The sequence below is a fragment of the Fusarium graminearum genome, chromosome 2 (genome assembly GCF_000240135.3).
Source record: "Fusarium graminearum PH-1 chromosome 2, whole genome shotgun sequence".
In the NCBI taxonomy this organism is placed as follows: domain Eukaryota; kingdom Fungi; phylum Ascomycota; class Sordariomycetes; order Hypocreales; family Nectriaceae; genus Fusarium; species Fusarium graminearum.
Window position 1 is genome coordinate 7,960,482 of NC_026475.1, and position 27,966 is coordinate 7,988,447.

A 27,966-nucleotide genomic window follows, 5' to 3' on the forward strand; every position below is an offset into this window, starting at 1 on the left:
CCGCCAACAGCTGTAAGTCAACCTTCACTACCAGTCTGAATGCATCTGATGATTAAAGGATAGGAACGCGTCTTTATTTACCGGCTCTACCCAAAGATTGAGGATCTCAATAGTTTCCTATCGAGCAATATGGAATCCGACTGTTCGTGTATCTATGTTCCTGGGGATAGGAGGATCGCAGGGACAGTTGCACGATTCTTTGCCCGGATCATGTATTTTCATTGTCAAGAGTCACAATGGAGTCTGTAGGAGGAAAGAGATAATTGAACATAAATATAGGAATGCAAAGCAGAGATAATAAAATACAATGAATGAGTCTCAACAAACGAAATATCCTCAACCGGGGTCAAAGTTCAAGCCTTGGGTTTGAAGTCCTCAAGGGAATCCCTCACTAGAGCAAGATTCTGGATCACAGCCAGTCCGTACTGTGCAACATCATTTGTCGAGACCCATGGTGCCTCCTTTCCGGGAATAAGTCCTTCATGATCAGGAATAAGTGTTGTTTCGAAAGTGGCAACAGGTGCTTTGAAACCATCACTGTTGAAGAACTTCTCCCAAACGAGTTTCGCCATTGTCCCGTTCTTTTGCTGGTTTGCCGCATAGGCTGTAAGACGAGAATGACCCTGGTACAAGTTCAACTTTCCGAAGTCTTTTCCGTAACGGGCCTGTTGCTCGGCGGCTGTAGCTTCAAAATAGTAACAGTAGTCGAGCCATGCTTGCTTGAAACCCTTGGGAAGATCATCACCAGCGTACTCAATCAGCTCGGATACGACTTCAGGTAGACCAAAAACAGCTGAGAGATGGGAGACGTCTACGTGACCCTTGTTATCCGGATCAGCAGGAGGAGGACCGAGGGTCCAGTTCTGAAGATTGTAGAGGCCGTTGCCTGTGACAAAACCATTCTTAAGCTTGGCGATACTCTCCACGGTGCTGGTGAGTTTGGCCTTGGATTCTTCCCAACGAGGACCTCGGCGTTCCCAGTCGATCAACCAGCCACCCGCAAGGGCACCCCAGTCTGTTCCCAGACTGAAAGCGACTGTTGCATTTGGCGTGGGAACCCAACCATCCTTTCGGACTTTTCGTTGTGGGTCAAGAACACCATATGTCTTGTCTGTATCGAGAAGCTCCTCAAATAGCTCACCAATACGGTCGTCTCCACCAGATAGGTAGTAGAAGTACTTCCTATACTGAGGCTGTGAGATACGGGCTTGCTTCGCGCTGTCACTAAAGTGCTGAACACCGTGTCGAGTTCCAAGTCCTTTCCAGTTGCCAATATGGTAGACGTCTACTTCCCCGGTATGTCGGGTGAGTGCCTCGGCGAATCTATATATGTCCTCGCGGCCTGTACGAAGGAAGTACTGCCAAAAGAACAGATCGGGCGATAGCTCTGAGTTATCCCAAGCGTATCCACCAATGTCGTATCGCCATTCGTGACGGTCTGGGTCATAGGTGTGCATGAAGTCACCGTAATCCAGGAATCCATACCATCTACGATGCTCGACTTCGTCCTGGTAGAACTTGGCAAGGAAGTTAATGTTATCTTCCAACTTCTTTGATGCAGCACTAGACGTATCTGCAGGAGCCCAGTATGATCCGAGGGCCTTGGTCTTGCTGATGTACTCGCCTTCTGGAACAAGAACAGGTGGGTTGTTGATTTGAGACACATAGCTAGCAAGAGTATCCTGAGAGGGTGTCTTGTCAAAGGCAACGAGATAGACTTCGCTAGTTCTAGCGATGCCGTAGGGAGTGTCAAAACCCTCTTCCCAATCTTCGTAGGTAATCTCCAAAGCATCGAGCTGGTCAGTGTAATTCTTCTGTCCGAGTCCATCGTGGTATGGTCGAAGATCCAAAGGATCGGCAGAGGGACTGTAGAGCCAAAGAGTGATCGACCCAGTATCGGACGCCGCAGAAGAGATGTCAAAACCAGTGGGGAACCTCTTCCAGAAGTCACGAAGACCAACCGCCAGGCCTCCTGCGGTAGCACCACCAAGGTAGGCCAGTCCTTCTGCACGAGTGCCTCCAGGGATGGTGACCCAGCTTTGGCCCGACTTGGTTCTCTTCTTGAGAGTGAATCCATCAGATGATAGTTGACTCAAGCTGTAGTCGTTCCACGGGGGGATCCAGTGCATACGGCTTGAAACACGGACATCCCATGTAGACTTATCAGGCAACTCTTTGCCATCAAATTGGTCAGCTCGGACGTTGGCACCAGGGTCTCGTCGAAGACCTGTAATGCCTTGAACCGCTTCACTAAGAAGTCCCCCATCAACACCAGCAATTCGCACATGGCGATTGTAGAGCTCTTCACCTTCAAGTGGAACATCGAAACGAAGACCCACACCAGAAATGAAGTCCTTCTCGGCATCTCCATCAAACACCAAACTGTGAATAACCTTAATCGACTCAGAACCAGAATAAAGATAGAAGCGAAGGACAAATGGTAGCCAAGAATCATGGCCCGACTTATCAGCTGCCTCGTGCTTGCCTCGAACTGTGACTAGAGCTCGTACTGAGTTTTGGTCACTGACTGTCACGTTGTCGATGTTGCTCTGGAAGCGAAGTGTTTTGAAGGCTTCGCTGTCTTCATCAGAGGGATGGGAAACGCCAGATTGAGATTGAAGGATAAGTCTGCCATTTTGAGCGATGCGCTTATCGCTGGTTGTGATTTCCTTGACGATGACAGAGCCCTTTTTGGGGAAGATGGCGGCCACCTTTCCAGTATCGACTTTGATGTCGCTTGATGTCTGAGTGACTGAGATGCTGGGAGTATTCTTCCCACTACCGGTAGGACTAGTCGAGTTGATGCCATTCTGGCCAGCTACAGCCCTGATGGTGTACTCATCAAGGACATCCTCCGAGGCAGGGATCGCGTGGCCAGTCCACTTTACCGAGCCATCAGCCCAGTAACCAGTGACCCAAGACTGAAGATCAATATTCTGACCTGATGCACCTGAGGCCGTGAACTTTGTGTTTTTAGGAAAATGTTTTGATTGAGGCCAAGGGACACCAAAGGTAGTTCCTGAGGTGAAGTTGGGTTTCTCGCCGAGCCAGTTGACCTTGGCAGCTGATGAGGAGTTGCTTGGTGCTGCGATGGTTTGACCCGCGAGTGCGGCGAGCAGAAAGGAGTGGACGGCTTGTCGGAGCATTTTGCAACGACTACCAAAATTTATCTTATACTAGAAGATGTAGAAGATGAGTGAGCAATAACGATTGTTGAAAGACTTTTGTATATACTGGCATATATAAAGTGACGCCATTGAGAGGCATAATGAGATTATGCAGCTAATTTCGGTTTGTATACCCCGTTCAGCCATTTCACAATCACCAAGTTGATAGCCCCCTGCATTTCGGTCATCGGTCTAGAAGGGACCGAGCAGCTGCCCTTTTGAAGTCACGTTAAAGTTCAAATCAAGAGACTGTTTGGCGATCAGTACCATAACTAGAGTTGGGGGTTCGTTCCCCGCAAACCTGATCGGCCTTCGCTAAACTGACTCTCTTCGTTGAGCGGACGGAATATTTAATGGCATGTAGATGAGCCACTACCTGGCTTTGGCGAGCAACATCTACTGTGTACTAACATGGTCCGAGTGTCGCTTGGCGTTGGGGGTTAAGTTGAGGCTTCACCTTCTGTGTACTATAGTAGGGGATCAATAATATAATCGCTACGTTATCCAAGGATCTGAGAGTATCTACAATGACTTCAAATACAGACTGCTGACTGATGGGATTTTGCCCCCACTGTTGACATATGCCATTTGTGTTCTGGGTCGAATAAACCTTGCTAAGATTTATGGAGTGGAAGCAGCAGTTGAGGGGCAGAATCTACAAACACACCATGTCTAAGTAAATGCTTGTCCACATCTGGTTTCATATGCAAGATTACTAGGAGAGAGATATTCCAGAACGTCTAGCTTATTCCCGTCCTCTAAATCCATCGACCGATCCATCCGGAGTTAGTGCAGGCTGACAATCCCCTCTCATTCTGATACAGCCCGCAAGTCCGCCCTTACCCTGCACACACTCACTCTTTTAACCCTTCCACGATGTCACCTCTTGATTGTCTATAAGAGATCGCAGAGACAAAGATTCCACAAGAACAGTTCAAAATCAGGAAGGAGCATAACACTTCAGGCGTCCTTCATTACGACGGTTTTGACACGCGAATTACGCGTTCAATGATGCACAGCCTCATCCTTTGGGACGGATTTCGGATTGTTATCGTTGCACGTGACCAAATCTTCCACTATCATGTCATACCTTGGATTCAACAAATATTCGCTAAAAATATATCATCCCTAACTACTTTTTAAGCTTAACATCGTTAAACAATGAGTCCGTCAAATGATCGCCGCTCGCCCATGCCCTTGCTGAAAACATGTCAGACATGTTTCCATCTGAAGATTCGATGTGAAAAGACACAAGATTCTGATTTATGCGACCGTTGTCTACGACTTGGCAAGACATGCATTTTCAACCAGGCCCGAAGACGTCAAAATGTGAACCGTCAGCGGTTAGTATATTCTATTGAAGAACTATCCCAAACTGATGTAGAAACGGTAGGGAAAGATTAGGAGCGCAATCTGTCTCAGACAGATCTTCCAAATCACCAGCAAATCGACAACAGCAAGCACGGGGCAGTGAAGCGGATCATGATATCCTTAACAAAGATGCATCACTGGATCCATTTGAACAGGGCATCTTGACTTTCGAGAAAGGGCAAAGTCTCTTGGAAACCTTCACACGTCGATTCATTCCATACTTCCCATTCGTTCTCTTCCCCAGTGATAGTTCTATTGAAGAACTAAACTCACAACACCCATGTGCCTGCCTAGCCATGCTAGCCGCTGCGTCATACACTGAAGTGGGCACACAAGTTGCACTTGGCAATCTATTCAAGCAGATAGTCGCTGTGAGGATGGTCGACGGCGACTTTAACCAACTGGATTTGTTGCAGGGACTGCTTATCCACGTTGCATGGTGCGGTTGCTTTGCCAAAGATCAAGAATTTAGTTGCTAAATAATGCAGGGCGCACTATCAACCGAAACCCAAACGATACATCCAGCATCTGCACCTGATTACAAGTATAATCAGCGACCTACGTCTTGACAGGCCTCGAAAGCCTAAGCTTTGGAGTGCCGAAGGCGGAAGGTATCAGAACAAACCCGACTGGCAGCCAGACGAGATGAGAGCTCTTGCAGGTGCATACTACTTATCCTCAAGGTAAGCCAATCATGAAACCCAGTGTATGACTGCTCCTAATCTAATTGCAGCTCCTCCATCATTCTCCAAAAATCCCGCCAAGTCTTCAACACTACATACCTTTTGGCTTGCTGCGAGCATCTCGCTTCGCTGAATCAGTATCCCACTGACAAGTTTTTGCCTTACATAACACGAGTTCAGACCCTTATTGAGAATATTGAAGATCTCGTTTGCAAAACTGCAACAACTGACAATGGTTTGCAATTCTTCACTGAATGTCAGGAGATCACCCAGAAGTGCTTGGATATCAAATCAACATTGCCTTTCCCGTTGAGTGAAAGTCGTAAGTAGACCGTTATGTGCTCTCAAACGTATCTGACACAATGAGTTACAGCACCATTACTTCTTCAGATACATATCCTCGAACTTATGCTCAGCCAATCCTCGCCGCGAGGAACAGCTTTTGGCCTCGACAAGTTTCAGAACCCATTTCAAGACGAGACGACTCTTAATGAATGGCTCTCTACAAGTATGTCGGCTACCAGATCCCTCATTGGGGTTATTCTGGTGATGCCGCAGGGTGAAGAAGTAGCAATGTCCAACATGGGCTGGATCATGATGAACTGTGCCCTCAACCTAGCTGTTCGTCTTGATCTCATAGCTGCTCGAGGTAGCCTTTCAGGATTTACCCAACAACTCCGACGTTTCCTGGATATGGGGCACACCCTTCGTCAACTTGTCCTCAGATTTGAAGCCGTGCCCGGTCCAGACGCGTCAGCCGACCATCCATTCCACGGCATAGTAAAGCGTGTACGACGGTTGGAGAACTGGTACCTATCACAAGTCGCGCAGCAGACAGCCGATTCAACTTCATCTATAAGCCCTTCTTCTGGATCGCAACCCTCGATATCCCTCAGCGACCATACTAGTGGGATGCCCGTCAGTATGCCACTTCCGTACCAGAACTGGAACATGGGCGGCGGGTCGGAATGGTATCAGAACCCAGACTTGGACATAAGTACTTTTCTTTTCGCGGACCCAATCGACTTTCCAATGAACTTTGCATGGGCCAGCTAGATACTTATTCTTCAAATAATACTTCATTTTTCTTCCTGCCTGGCTATCTTGCCGTTATTCACTCGTTAGTCCGAGTCGGACTAAGAATTGTGGTACGGACTAAGATACGGACTAAGTGTATACCGTACGGAGCAAGTCGGATTAAAGTACGGAGTAAGAGCTCTGAACTGTGCATGTCATTGGATAGACACCATTTGTAGTGCAATTCGTAATTTCGGTGTTCAAAATATCCATAGTTATCCATGTAGTCATGTCTCTAAGCCTCAATCTGCATTTGGCTGGTAGCATATGTGTGGAGTGAAACGCGAACATGGGTGTCGCTCAGAGTCCAAATTCAATACATGAGCGCAAGTATAAAGACGAGATCCCACGTCTGAAACTATAGCACTCTATCAATCATCTCATCCCTTCCAACAACCCGAATTTACATTACTTCTCATTAATCATGCATCCGTTTGTTTTCCCCTTCATATTGGGTACCATTACTGTGGTAGCTCTCGCACAAACTACAACCATTGAAGAAGATATCTCCTTCTTTGGCTGTGCTCCTCTCGGGGCATACTATCCCCCGCCTACCATCGACCTATCCTCGAAGCCTATCCAGAGACTGGTCTCTGACTTCACCAAGAAGTTTGATGACCTTATCCAGAATGGTGGCAGCGATAAATACGGTCCGGTGAATGTCAACACCACTTCCTTCTCAGTCGTCATCTTTGGCGGAGACGAGAAACTTCGAGATGACCCTATTGTCTTTGAGTATTACTATATATCTCCCGAGGATCAGATCTCCAACAAGAATGTGACCCTCACTACCAAGTTCCCTGTTGGTGATGTTACCATGGTATTTACTGTGTATGCGTGGCTCGCTAAAATGGGGGAACAGTGGGAGACGCCCATTACCAAGTATCTCCCCGAACTGGCTGATGTCGAGAGTCCTGACGCTCCATCCTGGACGGATATCACCATAGGGGCTCTTGCTGGTCAGGTGTCTGGACTGAGTCGCGAGTGTAAGCTTGTCCATATCCAAGATCACTAGATACAGAACTGACCAGAATAACAGCCAATGCGTGTGTGGTAGGTGAGCCCTGCGATTGGGAATGTGAGAGAATGTCTATAACTCCCCACCAACCACCATACTGATTCAGTTCATAGCTTTCAAGGAGGCATTTGCTACAAAGTCGCCCTATTTTCTGCCCGATACCACCCCGGTTGTTTCATACGCAGCTTGGCAGCTTCTGGTCTTTGCGATGCAGAGAGAAGCTGACAGAGACTGGTCTTCTATACTTGAGGATACTCTCCTTAGCCCCCTGAATCTGACCTCTAGTGGCCTGTTGAGTCATGAAAGCAAAGACATCTTTGCCATGGAAAGCCTCAACATTCCCATGATAGGGGAACTAGGGTAAGTCATATCATAACTTCGATATGTTCCTTTACTAACGCGTTGAAGTGCACTGTCATTTGTAAGCTCCATGGAAGACCTTGCTCGAGCCGGTCACTCAATGCTTGCTTCCGATCTTCTTACTCCCGCCGTCAGCCGTCGATGGCTCAAGTCTCACGCCGACACTTCCAACCTCCGCAACGGTGTCGGCCGTCCCTGGGAAGTTTACCGCGCCGGACAGAACATCCGACCGATTATGGACGCTCTGACCAAGGCTGGCTCTATTGGCAAGTATGCCAGTTACTTCGGTCTCACCACTGACTTCAACGCCGGTTTCGCTATTCTGGCCCATGACAGTACTGTTGAGGATCGAAAGCTAGATCTCAACGTACATGCTGATATCGTCAGCGAGGTCATTGGGCATCTGTCCCAGTTTGCTGCAGCAGACACAAAGGCTCGGTACGCTGGCCAGTTCAAAGGTGAAAATTCGATGGCTTCTTTCAACACGACGAGCGACGGCCATGGTCTGGTTGTTCAGAAACTTGTCATCGATGGGGTCAATGTCAAGGACCGCACTGCTCAAAAGTTGGGGATCAAATCCAGCGATCTTGACTTCAGAGTGTACCCCACTAATGTCAGAGATGAGACTCAGCACCAATTTGTCGCTGTGTTCCAGGATAGGAGTGCTCTTATTGATCAGGGTACTCCCACTTGTATCACATGGCAGGAAATTGGTGCAGATGTTGAGATATTTGTTCGATTTAACATGGAAGCTGGAAAGGTCGTCGGACTTGAGATTCCTCAGCTGGATACTAAGATGAAGTGTGTGAACTGATCAAGGTCTTTATTCGACGAGTCCATATACTATGCACAATCTCACAGATGACCATGGACAGACGCTGGAGGCTGGCGCCTGGAGGGACACGTTCAAGCACAGGTGGCTATCTTTAGTTTTATATAGCAAAGTTCTTGCCTTGATATGTTACTGTTTTCAAGATCAGTAACATATTTAGTTTTTTTTTAGTTTTTTTTTCATTTCTTCAACAAGATCATTCATTGATGCATTGAAGCCACATGCTTATTTGGTAACTCAAATTGTGCCTTATGAGCGACGCGATCTACCCCAGATTGTCCATAGACAGAGAGAAGAGCTGACGTCCCCTATCGGTCTGTTCATAGGTACCAGTTCTTGCTATTAGCTTAGGTCTCTCGGCCGAGGAAAGACTTGGGGGTAACCAAGAATACCTACCTGGTCAAGTTTGTAGCGCACTTGTTGCCACCCTTTGACCTTCCGTGTTGAGACAAAGTACACGATACTATTTGTAGCGTCACGAATCATGCATCTTGTCGAATGATTACATGTATTACAGCATAGCCATTCGAGCCCAGGCTAGAGTGACAGTTGCTGAGTATATCGGCGAAGCTAGCCTGATCCATCCACTGAATATTCTGGGGTTCCCGCGATCACTAAAACCTTGCCCGAGAAATATCTGTTCTCTACTGGACCGGTTTTAACTAACTCCACACTATAAGAGTGAGTGCGGAGGTTAAACTCCCGAAGCTCATCTGAGATGCAAGATGTAACCTGGGGAGTCGACAGGGGCACATGCAGCATGATTGGACCGCATCGACATGTCCGCCAAAGATCGGCAAGTTAAGCAAACGACTGTATTTGGCGCGCCAGCTAAAATGTAAAGTCACATGTCGGTCTACCGATGGCACTTGAGCTATATAGGAAGGTTGCTCGGAAGAGTTGGGGTTCGCAACGACAGCAGTAATATGAGAGATTCCCAAACACAGCACTTCGAAGTTGATAAAAGGTCGAAAGAGACCGCCAATTATTTTCATAACCCATCACGATCTACTCAACCATCCGTTCATCATCATGGTTTCCTGGAATAACATCTTTACCGTGGCTCTTGGCCTTATCGGCTCGGCTCGAGCTTACACCAACCCCATTCGAAACCCGGGAGGTGGTGATCCACAAATCACTTATACTGGTGGTTACTACTATCTCATCTCGACAGAGTGGACCAACCTGCAGCTCTCTCGTGCTACTACTATCGAGGGCCTCAAGACTGCTACCCCAAAGGTCATTTACACCGATTCAGACCCTTCGCGATCGTCCAACGTGTGGGCACCTGAGCTTCACTACTTGGGTGGAAAATGGTACATCTACTACACTGCTGGAAAGGCTGAAGACCTTACCGGACAGCGTTCACATGTCATCAAAGGTTAGTATAACACCTGACCATACTATTGAAGGACTCCGACACTAACAATCCTTCTAGGTGGTGCCACTCCCTGGGATAGCTGGTCCTACGGAGCAAAGCTCTCTGACGACTGGGGTATCGACGGTACCATCCTACGAACCAATCAATTCGGCAACTACTTTGTGTACTCTTGCATGACCGGTGTTCAGTACCAGTCCACCTGCGTTCGCAAACTTGGGTCAGACTTCATGTCTGCTGGAGCTCTCAGCATCATCTCTCAGCCGGATCAGGCCTGGGAAAAGAGCGGCACCCCCGTGCAAGAGGGACCAAACGCTCTGTATTTCGGCGGAAAGACCTACATCGCCTACTCTGCCAACTATTGCTGGACTCCCGACTATTGCGTCGCCACACTTGAATGGGATGGAAAGACTGACCCCGCCAAAGCTTCTGCATGGAAGAAGTCCAACGGTTGTGTTTTGAAGAGTGGGAATGGAAGCTATGGAACAGGCCACAACAGCTTCTTCCAGAGTCCCGATGGAAAGCAGACTTTCATTACCTTCCATGCTACTTCTAACAAGAATGGTGCTTGTGATGATACGAGATATGCCATGACTCAGCCCTTGACTGCCAATGCTGATGGCACACCCAACTTTGGAAAGGTCCAGCCTTTCTCGTTTCAGTTTGCGGAGCCTTCCAAATAGATTTTGTCAATTACAATTCTGTATATATAATATGCCAATAAGAAGTACTACATGTTTGTTCCAGACTCTGACTGTCTCAAGCAAGCCAAAAAAGTTGATGGCGATATAATAGTTTAGTACGGCGTGAGACATCCACCAGAATTCCCAGTACTGGTCCACCTTGATGAATATCGTAAAGTCGGATTAAGAAACATTAGGAAATATAAGTTCATGTAACAGGGTCTTTAGCGTTGTGTACCTAGCTAAGCACCTGTCAACAGCTGAGAAGGAGGATAGCTGACCAACGGTGAGACTACTCCAATACACGATTTGCGACTTTCAAGATACCGGATATTGGGCAGCCATAATTTATGGAACTGAATAAGAAACTCAATGGTCACAGCTAATCAAGGACGATTGTGCCGTTCCTGCTGGAAGTCATCTTTCCATGATTCAAATGACGGGACAAGAATGCTATCATGAAGATTGCTAGACAAGAAAGACAACGATGCCTCTCGTATCCAGTCTCACATATGCTTTCATAAGGCGAAATCTGCATCTAGACCTATTATGTAGAGCGATCGTTTGACAACAAGAGGTCCATTGGAATGTTTTGTTTGACCCAGAGGACCGCATATCAATTGTTCCCCAGCACTCTAAAGTGTGGCGGTATCTACTTTCTACTCACAAATAGTATAATGACAAATGCCATGGACTTCTGTAAGGGAGGATTGATTACCTCTGGAGACAAAATCAGGGTATTTCATTTTCCAGTACCTGTATACTACTGACCCTGGATCATGTTCCATACGTCTAGATATCTTCCTAACTTTTGCGCAACTTGCCACATCTAATAGCAAACCCAACGCAATGCCCAGATCAAGGGTATGCTTCCCTAAAGTCTCAGGGGTGCGATGTGGAAATGAAGGGGCTGGTCTGTGAGACCAATCTCCATTCTTACCTAATTGTCGTAAAGATAACAGGTCGACCAATACGTTCTTGTTTATCATTCCATCCCTACTTTCGTGGCTTATGCAAATTGGAAACCACTATGCATTTTTATCAATGCACTGTGCTGATAACAAGACTGTTCTGGATGCCACTGGACATTATTGGTATCAATCAGACATGGAGGCTGAGACATTGAGAAGGGGCAACCGTGGTGAAATGTTGTGGAAATGTCCTTTCGGCGCCCTTGCTTGGCATTATTTCAAGGGAGAAGCCCCATCCATTTAATAATCCACTTGTCAGTCGACGGTTTGAAGGCTGGGCTGAGAATATTCAAACTCTACACTTGAAGCACCAATCGCAATCATGACTATCGTTACGACAATCCGCAGCTCCATACCCAGACGATCCATCTTGGTTACAGGTGGTGCAGGCTTCATCGGCTCCCACCTTGTCGAAGCGCTGCTCGCCGACGGTTACTGGAAGGTTGTCGTTATCGACAACTTCGATGAGTTCTACTCTCCAGAGATCAAGCGGGCCAACCTCGCAGGCCTTCTACAGCACCCCAACCTTACAGTCTACGAGGCCGATATTCGCGATATACCAGCCTTAACGGCCATCTTCGCTGATAACGACTTTTCTGTTGTCGTTCATCTCGCTGCTCGCGCAGGAGTTCTCCCCTCTCTTCAAGTTCCAGACCTTTACTTTGACGTCAATGTCACTGGTACGATGAACCTGCTGCAATGCTGCAAAGACTTTGGTGTCAAGCAATTTGTCTTTGGATCATCCTCCAGTGTCTATGGCTTGGGAGCAAAGGCCCCCTTCTCCGAATCTCAGAAAACTACACAGCCCATCTCCCCATATGCCGCATCAAAATCAGCAGGCGAACTACTGTGCCACACCTGGTCTCATCTCTACCAGATACGCTGTGTCTGTCTGAGATTCTTCACCGTCTACGGTCCCCGTCAACGCCCAGATCTTGCCATCCACAAGTTCACCAGACTCATCCACCAGGGCAAGCCAATCCCACTTTTCGGTGATGGGTCATCCATCAGAGACTACACCTATATCGACGATATCATCGATGGTATCTTCGGTGCTATCGACTATGAAGGCTCAATGTTTGAGGCCATCAACCTCGGAGAGTCACAGACTATCACGCTGATCGACCTCATCAGTGCAATCGAGGGAACATTGGGACGTAAGGCGCTTATTGATTGGCGAGGGGAACAACCTGGAGACATGCCGCTTACCTATGCGGACATTTCCAAGGCGGGCTCAATCATCGGGTACAAACCCAAGACTCAGGTGCAGCAGGGCATTGTCAAGTTTGTTGCGTGGTATCTAAACCACAACGAGGTTTAGTTCATTTGTATAATCACTCATTCTTTACATGTGATTTCCTACTGTTTTAACGCCAGGTATAATTATGGGCTTTCGATACTACTTCCAATTTAATATATATTTATTCTCCCATCTTTAATGTGCAACCATAAACTCATCGACTGCGTGTCTATTCTCCATGTAGACAATGTCATCCAAATTGAAGGACTTGTGTGTATACGCCAAATCGAAACCACATCACAAGCTCAGAGCGAAGTGATGTGAATGAAGTAAATTCTCCAGACCAGTCGGCACAAATTTCAACACAAAACACAGGTCTTTTCATTCGGGGACTCTAATCCCGACACGCACGCATGGATAGCCAGTAGCCTTTATAACAACAATTATATTCATACATTATGTCACTACTACAGGAATACAGAAACTTGAGATAACTAACTAAACCTCCCTTTGCCGTCTCTAAACACCTCTTCCCACCAGGTGTCTCTTGCATCTTTGTGTGGCTTATCTTCCCATCGACATAGCTCCCCAAATTCCATCTTTTCGAACCTGCCATCTGCTGTGGTGTTGGCCTTCCGAGGATATCTATCTCTTGCTTCAGCCAACGAACGCCAATACCTGAACTGGGTATTTCCATCCCAGATAGTTGCCAATGGTTCATCAATGGGGTATGGTTTCAGTCGAGGTCTTACGAGCTCTCTGAGCCGTTGATGATACCATGGCTTATGCCACCATGTCTCACGTCGCCTTTTGTGGCCATTATGGTGTACAATTACTGGTACGTGACCGATGGCGAAGTCGGCATAGAGAGGCATTTCGCTCCAGGTTGCGCTCTTGTGAAGGTCGGCCAGTGGGTTCCAAGAGATGTTGACATCGTTAGGTACATCTGTTATTCGGACTGGTGATATACCTATAGCCTCGGTATGCCGTTCTATAGCCTCCTTGTCACTCAATGGGATAAAGTCCGCGTCATAAAGATCGATCGTCGAGTTGACGGCGGTGAACTTGGTCTGAGACGATATCTCCTGAGTGTAGTCGAGTCCGAGGCTGTATTCGAGGTTCTCATCCACCACTTCCTGCAATATGTCACTGTGCATCAGGTTCTTTCTTTGCCATTCCCTCCAGACTTCTTGCTTCCAAAACACTTTGCCGAACTGTCCCTGATCGCTTCGCACAGGGAAACCTTCTCCGATCGCCGCTTCCATGTCAGCCAATGCGCGACGGAAAAGTCGCCTCATGTCGCCTGCTGGGCCAATGTGCATACCACCGTTAAGCCACCGTGGTCTGTTATGGAAGTAATCGGAAACGTTCTTGTCGGTTTCTGGTCCATAGAGATCTGGCCTCAGTGGACTTTCAGCCCAAGTGTCGCACCTTATATCGTAGCCGAATTTTTCGACATCATCTGGGTAGCATTTCTTTTGGGTAGCAGATATAATGGTCTGCTTCATAGGCATTGGGCCTGATCCGGACCACTGCTTTCGCAGCTTTTCGTTGGCTTTTTTGTTAATTTCATGGTAGCGACTGAGGAGGACCTCTGCGGGCAACTGAAACCATACATCTCGAGCATCCACCATGAGAACCAGGTCGTCTTCCTCCAACCTTTCCAGATCCGTAGCGTTAGGGTGCATTACTGAATCGAGATAGTGTACCATGCCAGGGATCTTGGGGAGGTTTCTACCAAGACTCCAATGGGATACATCGTGGTAGTCCACTCCCCAATTGATAATGACAGGACTCGGATAGCCTAGAGCAAGCGCAGAGAAAATCGTCTTGCATGCGTTGGGGCTGGGATTGGTGAGAGGCACGACGAGAGCAAATCGACGATCTTTCTCGACAGGCATGGTGGGCTGCAAAGAACCGGATTTCCATACTGGGGCACCCATTTCGAGACCCGAAAAGAATGATAGAGTGTAGAATGATAGATATAAAGCAAAGATGATGATGGCGATTCTGTAGATTATCTGCATATTGAGAATAGCTGACAGAGTCACTTTTGGAGTTGCGTTGAAGTCCCGCATCGTGACGACCGTCGTGGTTCGATCCACGATTGATTAAAATAACCTCTCACTGCACAAAATATACCGAGTGGTGTAGTTGAGAATCACAATACGAAGTGGGAGCAGTAATGGCTGCGTTTTGAGGTGACATATGCCATATATTTCACAAAATGGATGTGGCGGGGTTACGGTATCTTAGTACTATAAAAGGGAGGTTAGGTCCTTACACATGTCTCGGATTTCAGGGGAAAATGTGTAAACCAGGCTGGCCCAGGACAGATGCTGTATCCCTTGCAGACACAAGATAACAAGGGAGGGCGCGAGAATGTTAAAATGTGTCCCTGCGGACCTACTGGGAACTTTATTGGTTTGCTGATTCTAGTAGAAATAAGAACCCTGACCGAAATTCTGTAGGGGAGCCTCGCCCTGCATATCTAATTCTGCCCTTGACGTGGAAGCCCTTCTCGCTCAAGTTGCCACCTTGAGCTTTCTTCGAGAGCAATGGAAGGCCCATTTCACATTATGCTTAATTCTCGATAACGGAGTAGGCATCCACAATACGACACGCTCATTGAATGTGGATGTTGGTCTTTTAATGTGTCTTGGCCTCTGGAGACCCTGGTCACTTTTATTCTCCGGCTTCAGCCCTAACATCACAACAACAGTGTCAACAGGTCATCATAGGGAATGATACAATTCCAGCAAAACACAATAATATTGAAGTTATTTCAAATCTATAGATAACTCTAGTCGCTGCCATGCCGCGGCTATGTCCCCTATTGAAAGAATGTGTCGAAGAATATGACCACCATTTTTACCCTCTCGCCGTCGCGACCAAGCCGCCACCTTGATTCCGTTCCACTAGCTCATCCTGTAGCGGGAATAATCCGTAAATATCAACATAAAAAAGACATTAAAAAATTAGAAGGAGTGTTATGTAATCTCATGATCCGTAATTTTAAACCAAGTCCAACAGGCCAGAAGTGACAATCTTTGGTCTGAAGTCTTTGTGGTTGGCCAAGATTGAGCACTTAAGCCTTGTACTCCTTCTTGTGACCGCCATCGCCGTAGCCGGGGTTCTCGTAACCGGGCTTGTGGTATGTAGGCTTTGGCTTGTTGACGGTGATGGTCTTTGTGACAGTCTCGGTCTTGTACTTGGTGACAGGAGGCTTGTGGATGTACTTGGTCTCTGTGGTAGTCTTTGTCTCTGTCTTGGTGACTGGTGGCTTCCACTTCGTCTCTGTCTTGGTGACGGGAGGCTTCCACTTGTACTTAGTGACGGTGTCGGTCTCCGTCACAGTCTTGTACTTGATGATGGGAGGCTTCCACTTGGTGACATATTCAGTCTTGGTAACAGGAGGCTTCCACTTGTACTTGGTAACCGTCTCAGTCACGGGGTACTTCTTGGTGACGGTCTCTGTCTTGGTGACCGGGGGCTTGTAGATGGGCTTGGTGACAGTGTGAGTGACAGTCTTGGTGACGGTCTTGGGCTTCTCATGATATCCGTAGTCTCCGCCAGGGCTGGCGAATACCAGAGGGAGAGAGAGCAGAGGAGCAATCACAGCAGAGAACTTCATGTTGTCGGCTGAAGCGAAAGTCTTGAGTTCAAAGTCTGAAAGTAAGGTGTTTTTGAAAGAATGGTGATGAAGTCTGAGCCGGTGGGTTGAAGCCTGGAAAAGAATCTCATGGACTGAGGGAAACTGATGGCATCTTTATACTAGTTGGCGGTCCAGGCTTTCGGTTCATCCAAGCTGCCCAAGTCTGTCATGCCATGAGATACACAACTGCGTGCCGACCATATCTCGAGTCGGGACCGGTTTCGCAGTATCACACAACAACATGGGCAAAGTGTTTGTCCTGACTCCATCCCTACAATGATGCTGCTTCCAATTACCCTGGCCCAATATTTACACGTTGGACAGACCAGGCCACCAATGGCGACACAACAATTCAGCCATAAGCTCGTATTTTCCATCTAGCTCGTGTCTATGCAATATTAATGCAGGTCGGCAGCCATTATTGATGCAGGTTGGGAGCAGTTCTGGCCCAGTTAAAGTAACACCACTTTGCAAGTAAGCTTACCAGTCCTGCCAATAAGAATGGACAAGGCAACGTCGCTTCCCATGCCAAACCGCCACACCAGGTTGGACGATTGGGTATATGCAGTAGTTTCCCCTCTATTCTTTTCCCTTGGCATCAGGTTTATCAATTGAGGCTGCCTGGCTGCCAAGGTGCGTGCATAACTAAATCGCGTGATCTGATAAGAGGTTGCATTTCTTACGATCTTTATGTGAAGGATCGCCAGTTAATATGTCAGATCATGAATCATCAGAACATATGGAAACCACGCTAAGCCCTATAAATCGGCCTGCATAGTAGGAATTCAACCGGTTGTACTGGCTTTGCGGGGGATTTCCAGGCACAGAAGCTTAGCATTACAAGGCGTGGCAGCGACACAAAATAAATGCCAAGACCAGAGGACAAATATCCTGTGTTAAACTACCCACCTGATGTCCGCTTTGTCACTTGTTTCTTTACTTGGCAGTCATACTCTAACGGGAGGTAATGGTTGCGAGCATGCTAGTTGTCAAAACTGGTTGATCAACTCTTGATCTGGGCATATTTCGAATTGATGTCGATCCTCACAACTCACATCGACGTGAAGTAAGCCCAACCTGTTTGAATCTCACCAACATGTTGACCGGTCTTTGTGCCCTTGTAGCCTCTGGACGAAGCTAGCGTGGGCTTACCACATCACATATGCAGATACAGTACAGGCTACAGGTTCAGCCCCGCGTTCAAAAGAGCTGTCGCCAATAAACAATCACTTATTGCAGCTGGGTCTGCGGCCTTGGCTGTTGATCTTTCACGGCAGTGGATCATTGGCAAACTGAGAAATGAGAAAACATTCAATCATTGGTTCACCAACTATTATTGCCTAGCCCACGCAGCCCTTCATAATAATCATGATCGAGACCGCAATGACGCCAACACAGAGGAATACTGCGGGCGATTGAAGAAGTAAAATATTTGCAGGGATCAACCTAGCCAGCTACAGGGATATACTTTAAGCAAGTAGCTATTGCGCGATACATTAAGTTTATGAGCATTGAAATAGCACCGTCAGTGCGGCATGTCACAGGTCTGATGTTGCCATAAAGATTTCAGCACCAAATACAATGTTATGGAATAAAGTTTGGTCATATGTGCTCTGGTGTAGCCTCGGACTGATCTACTCGATATCTACTTTTAGAAAGGTCGTCTCCAACAGCAATTGAGGCCACACACCGAAATATTCTTCAAGTCCATACCACCACTCAGAAGACAATATCAGTACAGAGTGCCTGCTGGGTCTTGTTTTTTTGCTGTGAAGAGTGGTTCGACTGTTCAAAGAGGCGTTCAGTTGCATTAGTCGTGTAACCGGGTGTGGCCTGGCCTGACAAGATTCAGCCTGATAAATCCCCCAATCACTTCAAAGCACGGTCACTAAATGATGACCCGATGGTCCAGTCTATTCACCGTCCAATGTTATGTTGCCATACATATTCCACCAGCAAAGAAAGATTATCATTATGATGAGATGAGACATCAACGTTGAAAGGATTCATATCCGTCATTGCCGATGTCGTATCTTATCTCACTGTTTCGGGCGAGTTGCTTCTAACGGCAGTCTGCAGCCTGCCGTCTGACTTTTGGAGTACATTATGCAGGCTTATATAACCTGCTCAAAAGGTCTGGGCTGACAACTGTCATGCCTTGTCACAATAAGCTCTCAGATAGTTTCGGTCGTGGCGCCGCCATCAGGGCCATAGTTTGATGTAGGAACCGTTACACAGAGTTCTCTGGGCTAGGCCAGAACGCCACGCATCCCATATTGCGGTAATTGATTATCTTACGATGAATTGAAGAGCATCTAACGTAATGAAATCGAGGCATCAATCTTCATTTCCTGATCCGATGAGTCGCAGATGTGTGATGGATGGTCTCGCTAACACAGAACTTGGAGATGCTGAGTTCATGCTCTAGAATTATCGAGGCCTTCCAGCAGTTGTGCAACCAATTGAACAACGCACGCACAGCACAAGCTCCGTATTCTGTAAGCCACTATCTTGAATTGGTGCTGTGTTGTTCGACTACTTCCACTTTCCGTAACTTGTCATCCACTCGCATGTCAAAACATTCGGAAGCCAACTTTTAGTGCAAATCACGTTATCTTTCCCTGGCTATTGTCCCATACTCCTGGATAACAAATCATAAGAGTTTGACCACTTTAATACGATATCAAGTAAGCCACAGCAAACGTGCGTTAGTGTCACTGGTAAGCCGTGGTTGAACTAAAAACGCCTCCTGTTGGTCTGAGTTCTGACTCACCAATTTTCCGCATTAGCTTGATTTTATGATGGAACCGTGATGCGTTGAGACTTGATCAAACCCTTCGATAAAACCATTTAGACTATTTGTGCGACCAACTTGGACTGAACACGGAAAGCCCGACAGTCGTGGCGGACAAGAAGTGTGCAAACATGTTGATGATTCCTGATTGATATGCGTTTGGCTTATTTTGATGATCAATGTTATCCACAAAAGGTGACAGGCCTGGGAACATTCTTGTTTCTGTTTATGCCCCGTGCTCTTATCAAGCTTTACACTACTGCATGAAATCCACTAGTATATCTACACTGGAACAACAAGTTATTAATAGCTTATGTTTTTATGTAGCTCCAACATACAAGGAATTCATGACCAATCCAAACATTTCCCGTTGATAAGAATGATTGTATGTTCGAAGCTCCAGTTCCACATGCTCAGGACCAAGCACATCAGCATGGCATCACCTTTCTACCTTAATTCCAGCTACACTGTGTACTTGGGTACGATGGGCAGCTCAGTGCATGAGTCGAGTGTATCTAAGATTATTAGCAAACGATCGCGCATGTGAGATACAATTGTCTTACCAAGCCGACACTCTTTATTCGTGAAAGCAGGGAAGAAAGGCCCGGGATGCAGGATAGTCTGTGCCAATGTTGCAATAAGAATCATACTTCAACAAGGTTTGTTAGTTTTCAAGATGCTAATTAGATTATGGGTACTCACAGTCCCTCTAGAAGAATGAAAGGAATTTGTTCCTTCATGAGCTTGTTACCCCATCCTCCTCTCATCTCAGCAATTCGATACACGCAACGAATGTAGATTGTCAAAAAAGCGGTAAACAAACCACAGACAAACCAGCGGAATCGTGCGCCCTGCCAGGTCTTGAGTGCATTGCCATTCAGGGGGTAAGACTTGACAGCTCGCACACGCCTAATGCAGAATGCTGTGGCCAACAATGCGAACACAGATAAGGTAACCACCTGAAAGGCGATACCAGCCATCATGATGCTGTTTCCGAGATTCAGCATATCGTCATCGCCAATAGCCGTGGTCGCTGCGATTCCACCCCCTGCAGCCTGCAGGACTAATGACACAATGTCTGCACCGATGAAAATGATAGTGTACAGCTTCGGCTTCAGCAGGGACCACTCGGAGCCGAACAGTGTAACGATGTATTTGAGCATGAGATACACGGCCGCGCTGTTGAAAGCTGGGCCAATGATGAGGCAGCAGACCTGGGCTTGGAAGGGGATGGCGTTAAAGGGTAAGAAGTACATCCCGATCCGAGCGCCGTAGCCTACGATTTGAGCCAAGCAGGCTAGAGCGAGGACGATGGCATAGGCGCGGATGCGGAAGCGGATTCCGAGCCAGATGTTTGCGAAAAGGGTGATTGTGAAAAGCGACACCAGCAGAGTGTTGACCCAAAGGCTGGGACGATAACCATACACGGTATATTCAATTGGGCACTCTTTGGAGATGTGCACACATATGGGTTCTTCTCCGGCCATTTTGAGAGTAGATGCCAGTTGCAGAGGTATGACTTATCGGTATCGGAAGATACAATGAGTGAAGTGATTAAGAATGCAACGAATCTATGACAAACTCATCTACCTGAGTATATATATCTTCCAAGATTCCATCTGTCTTGCAATGCCAATTCCATTATTCTTGGTCTTCTGCTGCAAACTGTGGAAGAGGCTGTCCAGGTTTGTGATTGGATAAAAGACCGAGTGTTCTATGCTAGCAATTGTGTTTTATATCTATGACAATGAATCAAAAATGCGGAGCCGCGAACAGCCAATGAAAATAGAAATTGGCACAAAGGAAATTAGATATTGACGAGGTTTTCAGGGACCGAATTGTACTAGAATCCTTCAAAGTCGGTCTTTGCCCAAGCCTCAAAACGTCGTAAGCCAGGGGGAAACTACAGAGGGACTCTATTGGATGACTGTCGAAATTGCCCCAGTAGCTTTCTCGGTCTTTGATCCACCGGAGTCCCAACTCTCCGACATGCTGACATGCTGACATGTCTTGACTACCTACTGTATGGGGTAATTCCATGCTGATGCTATGTACAGCTACATTGCACAGCCTCGATCAGCCTTGCGGGGGACATTCCAGGCTTCACGATGACACTTCATTTATCTCAGCTTTTCGGTCTTTGTTTTACTCGGTCTTTTTCTCGCGACCGTGCTTCCTGTCAAGAGGTCCAAAATGACAGTGTCATTGGACGATGCCGAAAAGCCCAAACGCACGAGAACCAACGTAAAGCAGTCTAAATATGGTTGTTACACCTGCAAGTATGGCCTCACTTTGTGACCCCTGAAGGTAAACGAGCTAACTATAGTGACAGAGCCCGACGTATCAAGTGCGATGAAGCTAAACCTACATGCCAGCGCTGTCGGTCTTCCAAGCGCGAATGTAAAGGCTATCCTCGGGGAGCCATTGTGGACTCCCTGCCTGGTATTCAGGGAACAGCATCGCTAGTACCATTATCAGCCTCACCGTCGTCTTCAACATCCTCTTCAACTTTATCACGCACAGCTTCGCCTTTGACAGTTCTTTCCTTTGACCCTTATCATCTTCTAAGTCCCTTTGTCGACATCGCCTGCGGCGTCATGGTACAGAGCCCTCGGCGTGGCAGAAGTGACATGGAACAATCATTCTGGACTCGAACTGTACCTCAGTTGGTACATACCACTCCTTCAGTGCGAGCTGCAGCCGAGGCGTTCGGAGCATCATATAGCGAATATGTTCTCCAAGTCGACAATTCTTGTTCTGGCATTGAGACTACAAAGCGGTATACACAGGCTTTGAGGCTGGTGCAAAAGGATCTAGCTACCGTGCAACACGAACCTATCCCCTGCGTCGTAGCTTGTTTATTTCTAGCATTCTCTGAAGCCATACAGCAGAAGCTGGATGAGGGCCTATTACACCTCTTGGGGGCATTTTCTGTCATGCTATCTCGGACAGACAAAAAGCTGTTTGGTGATGTAGATACCGAGAGTTTGTCGCTACTATTACAGAAGCTTGATCTCCATGTCGCTACTTATGGGATCTGCCACCCTCCGGAAATGCCCGCACTTTCACCAGTTACAACGAATATGGTCACATCACTTCCCCCGGACGAGGCGCTATTCAAAATTCTGCACTCATGCTACCACTTCAACGCAAAAGCATTTAATTACAAATACACCACTCGTCGAACAATTCCACCCGAGATGCTCATTGAGCAGGGTCGTCAACTCGCGATTTTGAAGCTATGGTTATCGCAAAACGAACTTCCTTTGACATGGGACGCGAACTCGCACGAATCACTAGTAGTTCTTCGCGCTCAATGTCTAACTGCTTTGGCCCATACATCGACTATCCTGGATCCTCGTGAGACCGGCTACGACTGCTACGGCCCTGAATTCCAGGAAATCATTTCAACGCTAGAAGCATTGTTCCTCAGTAGAGATTTGCAAGCCGATCCACTGATCAGTTCATTGGGTCAACTCCCATCCTTCATTCCAGAGACTGGAGTGATTCATCCTCTGTATTACACAGCTAAGAAATATCGAAACGCATTCTGGCGACGCAGGGCACTTAACTTGATACTACGAAGCGGCAAAGAAGGGCCTTGGTGCTCTAAGACAGAGGGAGCCATGATTAAAGTGATTATCAGAATGGAAGAGGGGGAGTTTGACGAGGCATCTTTGGATCTTTCGAGGGGCGAGGATCCTGTCTTTGATTCTGCTTGCAATGTTCCCGAGAATAGCAGGATCAATGTATGCTGGCCCATTGATCCCGGAGCCCAAACAAGAGAGGCTAGTACGTTTACTAAACAAAAGTTTAGCAAGGGTATCTTGTATAAGTGTATCGATGTGGACCGGCTATTGGCTGATGACGAAGGGCAGAAGCCACGTTCGTGGGCATGGATGAAATCTGTGTGGTGGGAAGAGAGGATTGAGCCTCTTGGGGTGATAGCCTGATTATTTTTTTCAAGATAGGGTCTAACCAGAATATATGGTAATAATAATCATGTCTTTTATTTTTAATGTGGCGTGAAAAATGATTGAAACATATCTTTCAGATTCTGCTGTTGGTACCTAGTTTAGATTCCTACCCACAACCATAACTCGAGGTATTACCCAGTTACTATTGTCCTGTCATCTCGGGCTTCCCGTCACTTCAAATCTGGAGCACATGATTAAATTTGGTAACAGAGGTAAATCTTAGTATTATCCAATTACCTCATCCTTCACGAACGAATAGATGAAATCGTGATACATTCATATCTTTACTATTACCCTATGCTGATACCGATAGCCAGATACGAGCTAAGCGATAGCGATAAGATAGTCGTATCGTTATCGGTCATCTTATCAATAATCCATGAGGGGATACGGAGACGCGGAGTGGTCAGTCAGCGTTTTCTGCGAAGATGGTGGTCGCATGGAACAATTGTTAATAATCCACCACCACGATTATAAGTGAATATTTACCCTCGAGTGAGTGTTAGTGTGTTCTCTCAGTTATTCATATTAATCTCGATGCTGGACATGGCAACCCATAGTCAGTATCGCAAGATGATACCACGATCGAGACACAGTGGCTGATGTAACCCATACGCTATGACCTATGACCCATGACCCGGCCCCATTTAATAAGCAGCCCGAAAGAGAATGTCAACAGTAACCGACACTTGCATCGTGGTTTATACGTCTTCCGGTCTATGACTGACTAATATAGTATCACGACATATAATCATTTCTTGGGTTTCACAAAACCACCATAGTGACCGTACTGCACCAATACTATGACGTAGCATACAAATGAAGCCAACAGTGATTACTGATCATGAACCAGCTATTGCAATAGCCTCAGCCCTACAAGGCAATGCTTCTGTGGCCACAATTTACAACTATCGCGACGGAGGTTGAGTAATCTGTCGTTGGCGTTTGCACCTTCTGTCATCTTGCGAATATGCGCTTGCTATCGGGTGCTAAAATGCTGGGCTCTATGGAATCTTTAAAATGCGTATCGCCAATACGAAATTTCGCCTCGTAATCGTGACATCGATAAACACCAAGTGAAACCATGGAAGACCAAACGAATTCACAGCTGCAAAGAAGGTTTGATATCACTAAACAAAAAAGGGTAATGTGAGACGCTGATAGTTTTCAGACCCGAAGGGGTTGCTTGTACTCCATGTCGACGCGCCAAGATGAAATGTGTTGTTTCGAATCCAGTATCAGCGGCATGTGATCGCTGTGACAGGTTAGGGAAACAATGTGTATACGAAACACATAGGCGAGGTCAATGGCGCAGAGATATAACAGGAAAAAGGTTTGCTAAGGCAGGGGAGAAGATGAACAACTTAACGGTTGACTTTTGGCAGGGAAGATCTCCAAAACGCAACAGACGTCAATGTCCCAGAGCCTGATTTACTTTCCAACACCCAAAGACTCGGCTTCGAGAATCAAGGTTCTGGTTCAAATTCAGCGCCTTCAGGATCTGACCAGTCACCATTTACGCCAGGCACCTTGCGTGCTGCTCTCGATGCAGAAACAACATTTGGAACGGAATCCTCCAGCCAGTTCGATCTGTTTATGAGGACCTTTGACCAGAAAACAAACTTAACGAAAAACCATGACCCTATAGAGATGGGGCTGATTAGTAGGCCATCTGCTCAAATTCTCTTCGAGGGGTATGTGTACCACAGAGTTAGGAATTCTACTCACTGATCAAATAGGTTCTTCGAACATTTCAACTGTCTTGCTGGGCTCCTAGATCCACAGCTGTACTCATTTACGTACACAAGAAGTCGATCTAGCTTGCTATTTACAATGATATTAGTTATCTCTTCCAGGATATTCCAGCCTCAGTCCCACAGGACAATCAGAGACCACTCGGAAGCATTACTGGGTAGAGCTCTTTTGCAATGCGATTCTGCAATCGAGAACATCTGGGCTATCATCTGCATGTATCACTGGAAAGATAAAAATGATAAGAGAGGAGCCATCTTGATTGGTTTTGCCTCTCAGATGGCCGCCTATGCGGAATGGAACGTGATGCACCACGATACGCCAGGCGGGGGACAGACTCTTGACTCTTCTGAGCTCCAGTCGCGACAGGAAAGAGACAGAAAGAGAGTTTTGGTTATCCTTCAAAATACAGAGAGGATGTAAGTGCAGTGCATCGTTGGAATTTGACATATGAACCTTGGCAGGCTTACTCAGGCTTAGATCGAGTTACTTCAACAGGCGCCGACGATATGCATCACTCGTTGGTCGGAAGCCAATATCCCGGACTTGGATATACTTGACACCATTCAGCTATCGCTTAGGCGACTGCACATCTATCAAAAGCCACGAGATGACCCACATTGCTCGCGATGTGTATGAGAGCATGAAGAAATTCGGAGAACACCATAACTCCTACCCAACAACCGTTGCCGACTTTGAGCGTTTTCAAAATGTCATGACATCATTCCACAGCCAGATTAATGAATGGAGGGACCAATGGTGTACCGTGTATTCGAACTGTGAGCCAGAGACCTGTTGTGGCCTAAGAAGTTGAGCTAATAGTTGAATAGTTCCCTATCTGGAGCCTCTGCAACGACCCATCACCCTTCTTCACCGCGACTACATGTGCCTCTATTTTAACACCATTCATCTCCACATGCTATTGGAATCAGACGATAGGCCTTTACTTGGAGATCAAATAGCTCAGGCGGCCTGTATTTGCTTCTCCAGCGCTTTCGGCATATTGCAACATGCAGTTCATTTCGGCGAGATGAACGTTATCTACTATCTTTGGGATAACGCGCATAACATGGTTGCATATGCGGCAATGCTCATACCTAAATTGCTCGAACAAGGCATCGATGAACCTACCATGTTGAAACAGCAAGCAGTCTCGGTACTTGATCAGGCCAACACGACGTACCTCATCGCAAGCAGATCAATGGTTAGTCAGGAGTCTCATACGCCAGACTACCAAAGCGAAAATGAATGTCATTTATCCACCCAAGCACGACTACTATCTACCATCCTGGGAATAATCAATAGTTCTACGCCATTCGTCGACGAGAGTCCGGAAGCCAGAGGATTATCCAACATATCATTCAACCCGGATCTTCCATGGCTCGAAGAAGACCAAACTTCATTCAACTTCTTTTCAGAAGACAGGACGAATCATCTAGAGTCTCCAAACATTAACATTGGTAGCAACACATTCGCTCCATCGGACTATTTCAACTCACGTGTGCCGCAGGAATACGAAGAGCTAAGTTTGCTGGAGGACAAGGGTTTTCTCGAGTCAATGTATCTTAACGCCGGATTACTGCCACTGCAAAAGTCGGGGATTCTTTCGAGGGATTTATGAGGTACCTAGTTTAGCGAGTTGTTAATATAGTCTAAGGATTATTCTCAATGAATATTTAGCCCTTAAAAGTGATGAGAAATAATTCATGAAGGGATTCAGATATTAACATTAATTTGTGTATACTGTTCGTGATGATATGACGATACGTTTGATCTTCAAAGACCATAACTTAAGAGAACCATAATAATGATAATATGGCCCTAAGAGTGCAGCGTCAAGGTCAAGGATATGACCACAAACAATTATTTAACAAAATTATGAATGTTTCACTCATTCGATCTTTACAGAGATATGAGCTTAACAGTAAAAGACCAATACTACAACAGTATTTAACAAAACTATATAGTCGGCAATTTAACATGAGTTACTAATAAAAGTACAAACAAAAGCGTAAAGAATAGATCCATGTCATTATCCTCGTTAACTAGTCAAGTCCTGATTACAATTTTCTAAAATCCGAACTACGCTGCGGCAACAGCTTGCAAAGCCACTTTGACCACTTCATCGAAATCCTTCTTGGGCAACCCCAAGATGCCATTCATGATTTCTCCTTCCTTTTCCAGATGGCTCCCAAACTTGCCAGTAACGAATCCGGTCTCGATCAGTGAGTAGATGGCATATGGGTCTCCCGCTTCTACTGCAGCCTGCTTCTCCTTGATGAGCTGGCTACTCTCAACCCTCTCGACAGTCATCTTCTCGCCGCTAATACGCTCGATGGCCTCAAGAAGCATGTTTTGAGTGATGGCAAAGTCGCTTAGCCACACGACCCTGTTCTTCGTCTCTTCCCACTTCTTGCTCAAGGCGTTCACCATTGCCAGGGCGGTGTTGTCCTCAGTAGTGGTGCTGAACCAGCCATTACCATCGTCCCAGAACACGAACTTCTTCTCCTTGATGTGCATTCCGAGGAAGTCGTGGAGTGCGCTCCACTTGAGCCACATGCCGCAACCGATGGCCATCCATTCTAAGCCAGTAGATTCTTTGGACCGGAGATAATCTTGGACTTCACCTTTCTCGCGAAAGACTGAATTCAAGGCTCTGGCGTCGGGGTTGTTGTTGTTGAGGCCGTATTCAGAAGCGACATAGCGTCTCACTTTAGCATCAACTGCAGCATCGACGAAACGCAGTTGGTCACTGACAGCCAAAGATGTCATGCAGTTGACAATAGCGTCTTGACCAGAGAATGCTGAGACCAGGGCATCAGAAGGGTAAGAATCATCGATTGTGATGATTTTGACGTTGGCAGGGAGCTTTCCCTTGGATGATGAGCGTTGCAAAACACTGACTTGGAATGAGGGTTCTTTGGTCAGGGCTCCTAGCATAATAGAGCCGATAGAGCCCGTAGCTCCGACGATGAGAATGTTTTTAAATGGTGACGACATTTTTGAAG

The 27,966-nt window shown here is 46.7% G+C and overlaps 12 protein-coding genes across 12 annotated transcripts; 7 read left to right on the forward strand and 5 right to left on the reverse strand.

Annotated features, from left to right (window-relative positions):
• Positions 1-353: 353 nt before the first annotated feature.
• Positions 354-3,146, reverse strand: FGSG_03052 (uncharacterized protein; the record flags this gene model as incomplete). The annotated part of the gene is made up of 1 exon (XM_011324429.1): positions 354-3,146. One exon carries the CDS (start codon positions 3,144-3,146, stop codon positions 354-356), a length of 2,793 nt encoding a protein of 930 aa, XP_011322731.1.
• A 1,688-nt stretch (positions 3,147-4,834) lies between these two features.
• Positions 4,835-6,277, forward strand: FGSG_03051 (uncharacterized protein; the record flags this gene model as incomplete). The annotated part of the gene is made up of 4 exons (XM_011324430.1): positions 4,835-4,977; positions 5,111-5,221; positions 5,272-5,543; positions 5,595-6,277. 4 exons carry the CDS (start codon positions 4,835-4,837, stop codon positions 6,275-6,277), a joined length of 1,209 nt encoding a protein of 402 aa, XP_011322732.1.
• Positions 6,278-6,722: 445 nt separating this feature from the next.
• FGSG_03050 (uncharacterized protein) lies at positions 6,723-8,490 on the forward strand (the record flags this gene model as incomplete). The annotated part of the gene is made up of 4 exons (XM_011324431.1): positions 6,723-7,284; positions 7,338-7,376; positions 7,430-7,676; positions 7,725-8,490. The coding sequence occupies 4 exons, from the start codon at positions 6,723-6,725 to the stop codon at positions 8,488-8,490; spliced, it is 1,614 nt and encodes a 537-aa protein (XP_011322733.1).
• A 1,050-nt stretch (positions 8,491-9,540) lies between these two features.
• Positions 9,541-10,569, forward strand: FGSG_03049 (uncharacterized protein; the record flags this gene model as incomplete). The annotated part of the gene is made up of 2 exons (XM_011324432.1): positions 9,541-9,889; positions 9,947-10,569. The coding sequence occupies 2 exons, from the start codon at positions 9,541-9,543 to the stop codon at positions 10,567-10,569; spliced, it is 972 nt and encodes a 323-aa protein (XP_011322734.1).
• A 1,293-nt stretch (positions 10,570-11,862) lies between these two features.
• Positions 11,863-12,861, forward strand: FGSG_03048 (uncharacterized protein; the record flags this gene model as incomplete). The annotated part of the gene is made up of 1 exon (XM_011324433.1): positions 11,863-12,861. The coding sequence occupies one exon, from the start codon at positions 11,863-11,865 to the stop codon at positions 12,859-12,861; it is 999 nt and encodes a 332-aa protein (XP_011322735.1).
• Positions 12,862-13,174: 313 nt separating this feature from the next.
• FGSG_03047 (uncharacterized protein) lies at positions 13,175-14,858 on the reverse strand (the record flags this gene model as incomplete). Its single annotated transcript, XM_011324434.1, has 2 exons — positions 13,175-13,209; positions 13,280-14,858. 2 exons carry the CDS (start codon positions 14,856-14,858, stop codon positions 13,175-13,177), a joined length of 1,614 nt encoding a protein of 537 aa, XP_011322736.1.
• Positions 14,859-15,533: 675 nt separating this feature from the next.
• On the reverse strand, positions 15,534-16,488 carry FGSG_03046 (uncharacterized protein). Its single transcript, XM_011324435.1, has one exon. It carries the CDS (start codon positions 16,412-16,414, stop codon positions 15,869-15,871), a length of 546 nt encoding a protein of 181 aa, XP_011322737.1. The 5' UTR covers positions 16,415-16,488; the 3' UTR covers positions 15,534-15,868.
• Positions 16,489-17,301: 813 nt separating this feature from the next.
• Positions 17,302-17,862, forward strand: FGSG_12526 (uncharacterized protein; the record flags this gene model as incomplete). The annotated part of the gene is made up of 2 exons (XM_011324436.1): positions 17,302-17,399; positions 17,604-17,862. 2 exons carry the CDS (start codon positions 17,302-17,304, stop codon positions 17,860-17,862), a joined length of 357 nt encoding a protein of 118 aa, XP_011322738.1.
• A 1,623-nt stretch (positions 17,863-19,485) lies between these two features.
• On the reverse strand, positions 19,486-20,716 carry FGSG_03045 (uncharacterized protein; the record flags this gene model as incomplete). Its single annotated transcript, XM_011324437.1, has 3 exons — positions 19,486-19,511; positions 19,793-19,878; positions 19,932-20,716. The coding sequence occupies 3 exons, from the start codon at positions 20,714-20,716 to the stop codon at positions 19,486-19,488; spliced, it is 897 nt and encodes a 298-aa protein (XP_011322739.1).
• A 706-nt stretch (positions 20,717-21,422) lies between these two features.
• Positions 21,423-23,182, forward strand: FGSG_03044 (uncharacterized protein; the record flags this gene model as incomplete). Its single annotated transcript, XM_011324438.1, has 2 exons — positions 21,423-21,508; positions 21,562-23,182. The coding sequence occupies 2 exons, from the start codon at positions 21,423-21,425 to the stop codon at positions 23,180-23,182; spliced, it is 1,707 nt and encodes a 568-aa protein (XP_011322740.1).
• A 1,235-nt stretch (positions 23,183-24,417) lies between these two features.
• On the forward strand, positions 24,418-26,579 carry FGSG_03043 (uncharacterized protein; the record flags this gene model as incomplete). Its single annotated transcript, XM_011324439.1, has 6 exons — positions 24,418-24,470; positions 24,504-24,539; positions 24,592-24,900; positions 25,063-25,377; positions 25,529-25,737; positions 25,789-26,579. 6 exons carry the CDS (start codon positions 24,418-24,420, stop codon positions 26,577-26,579), a joined length of 1,713 nt encoding a protein of 570 aa, XP_011322741.1.
• A 461-nt stretch (positions 26,580-27,040) lies between these two features.
• Positions 27,041-27,958, reverse strand: FGSG_03042 (uncharacterized protein; the record flags this gene model as incomplete). Its single annotated transcript, XM_011324440.1, has 1 exon — positions 27,041-27,958. The coding sequence occupies one exon, from the start codon at positions 27,956-27,958 to the stop codon at positions 27,041-27,043; it is 918 nt and encodes a 305-aa protein (XP_011322742.1).
• Positions 27,959-27,966: the final 8 nt, after the last annotated feature.

What these genes read in the sequence shown, in the direction of transcription:
- FGSG_03046 (XM_011324435.1), bottom strand. Translation starts at nt 16,414, where the DNA reads ATGAAGTTCTCTGCTGTGATTGCTCCTCTGCTCTCTCTCCCTCTGGTA.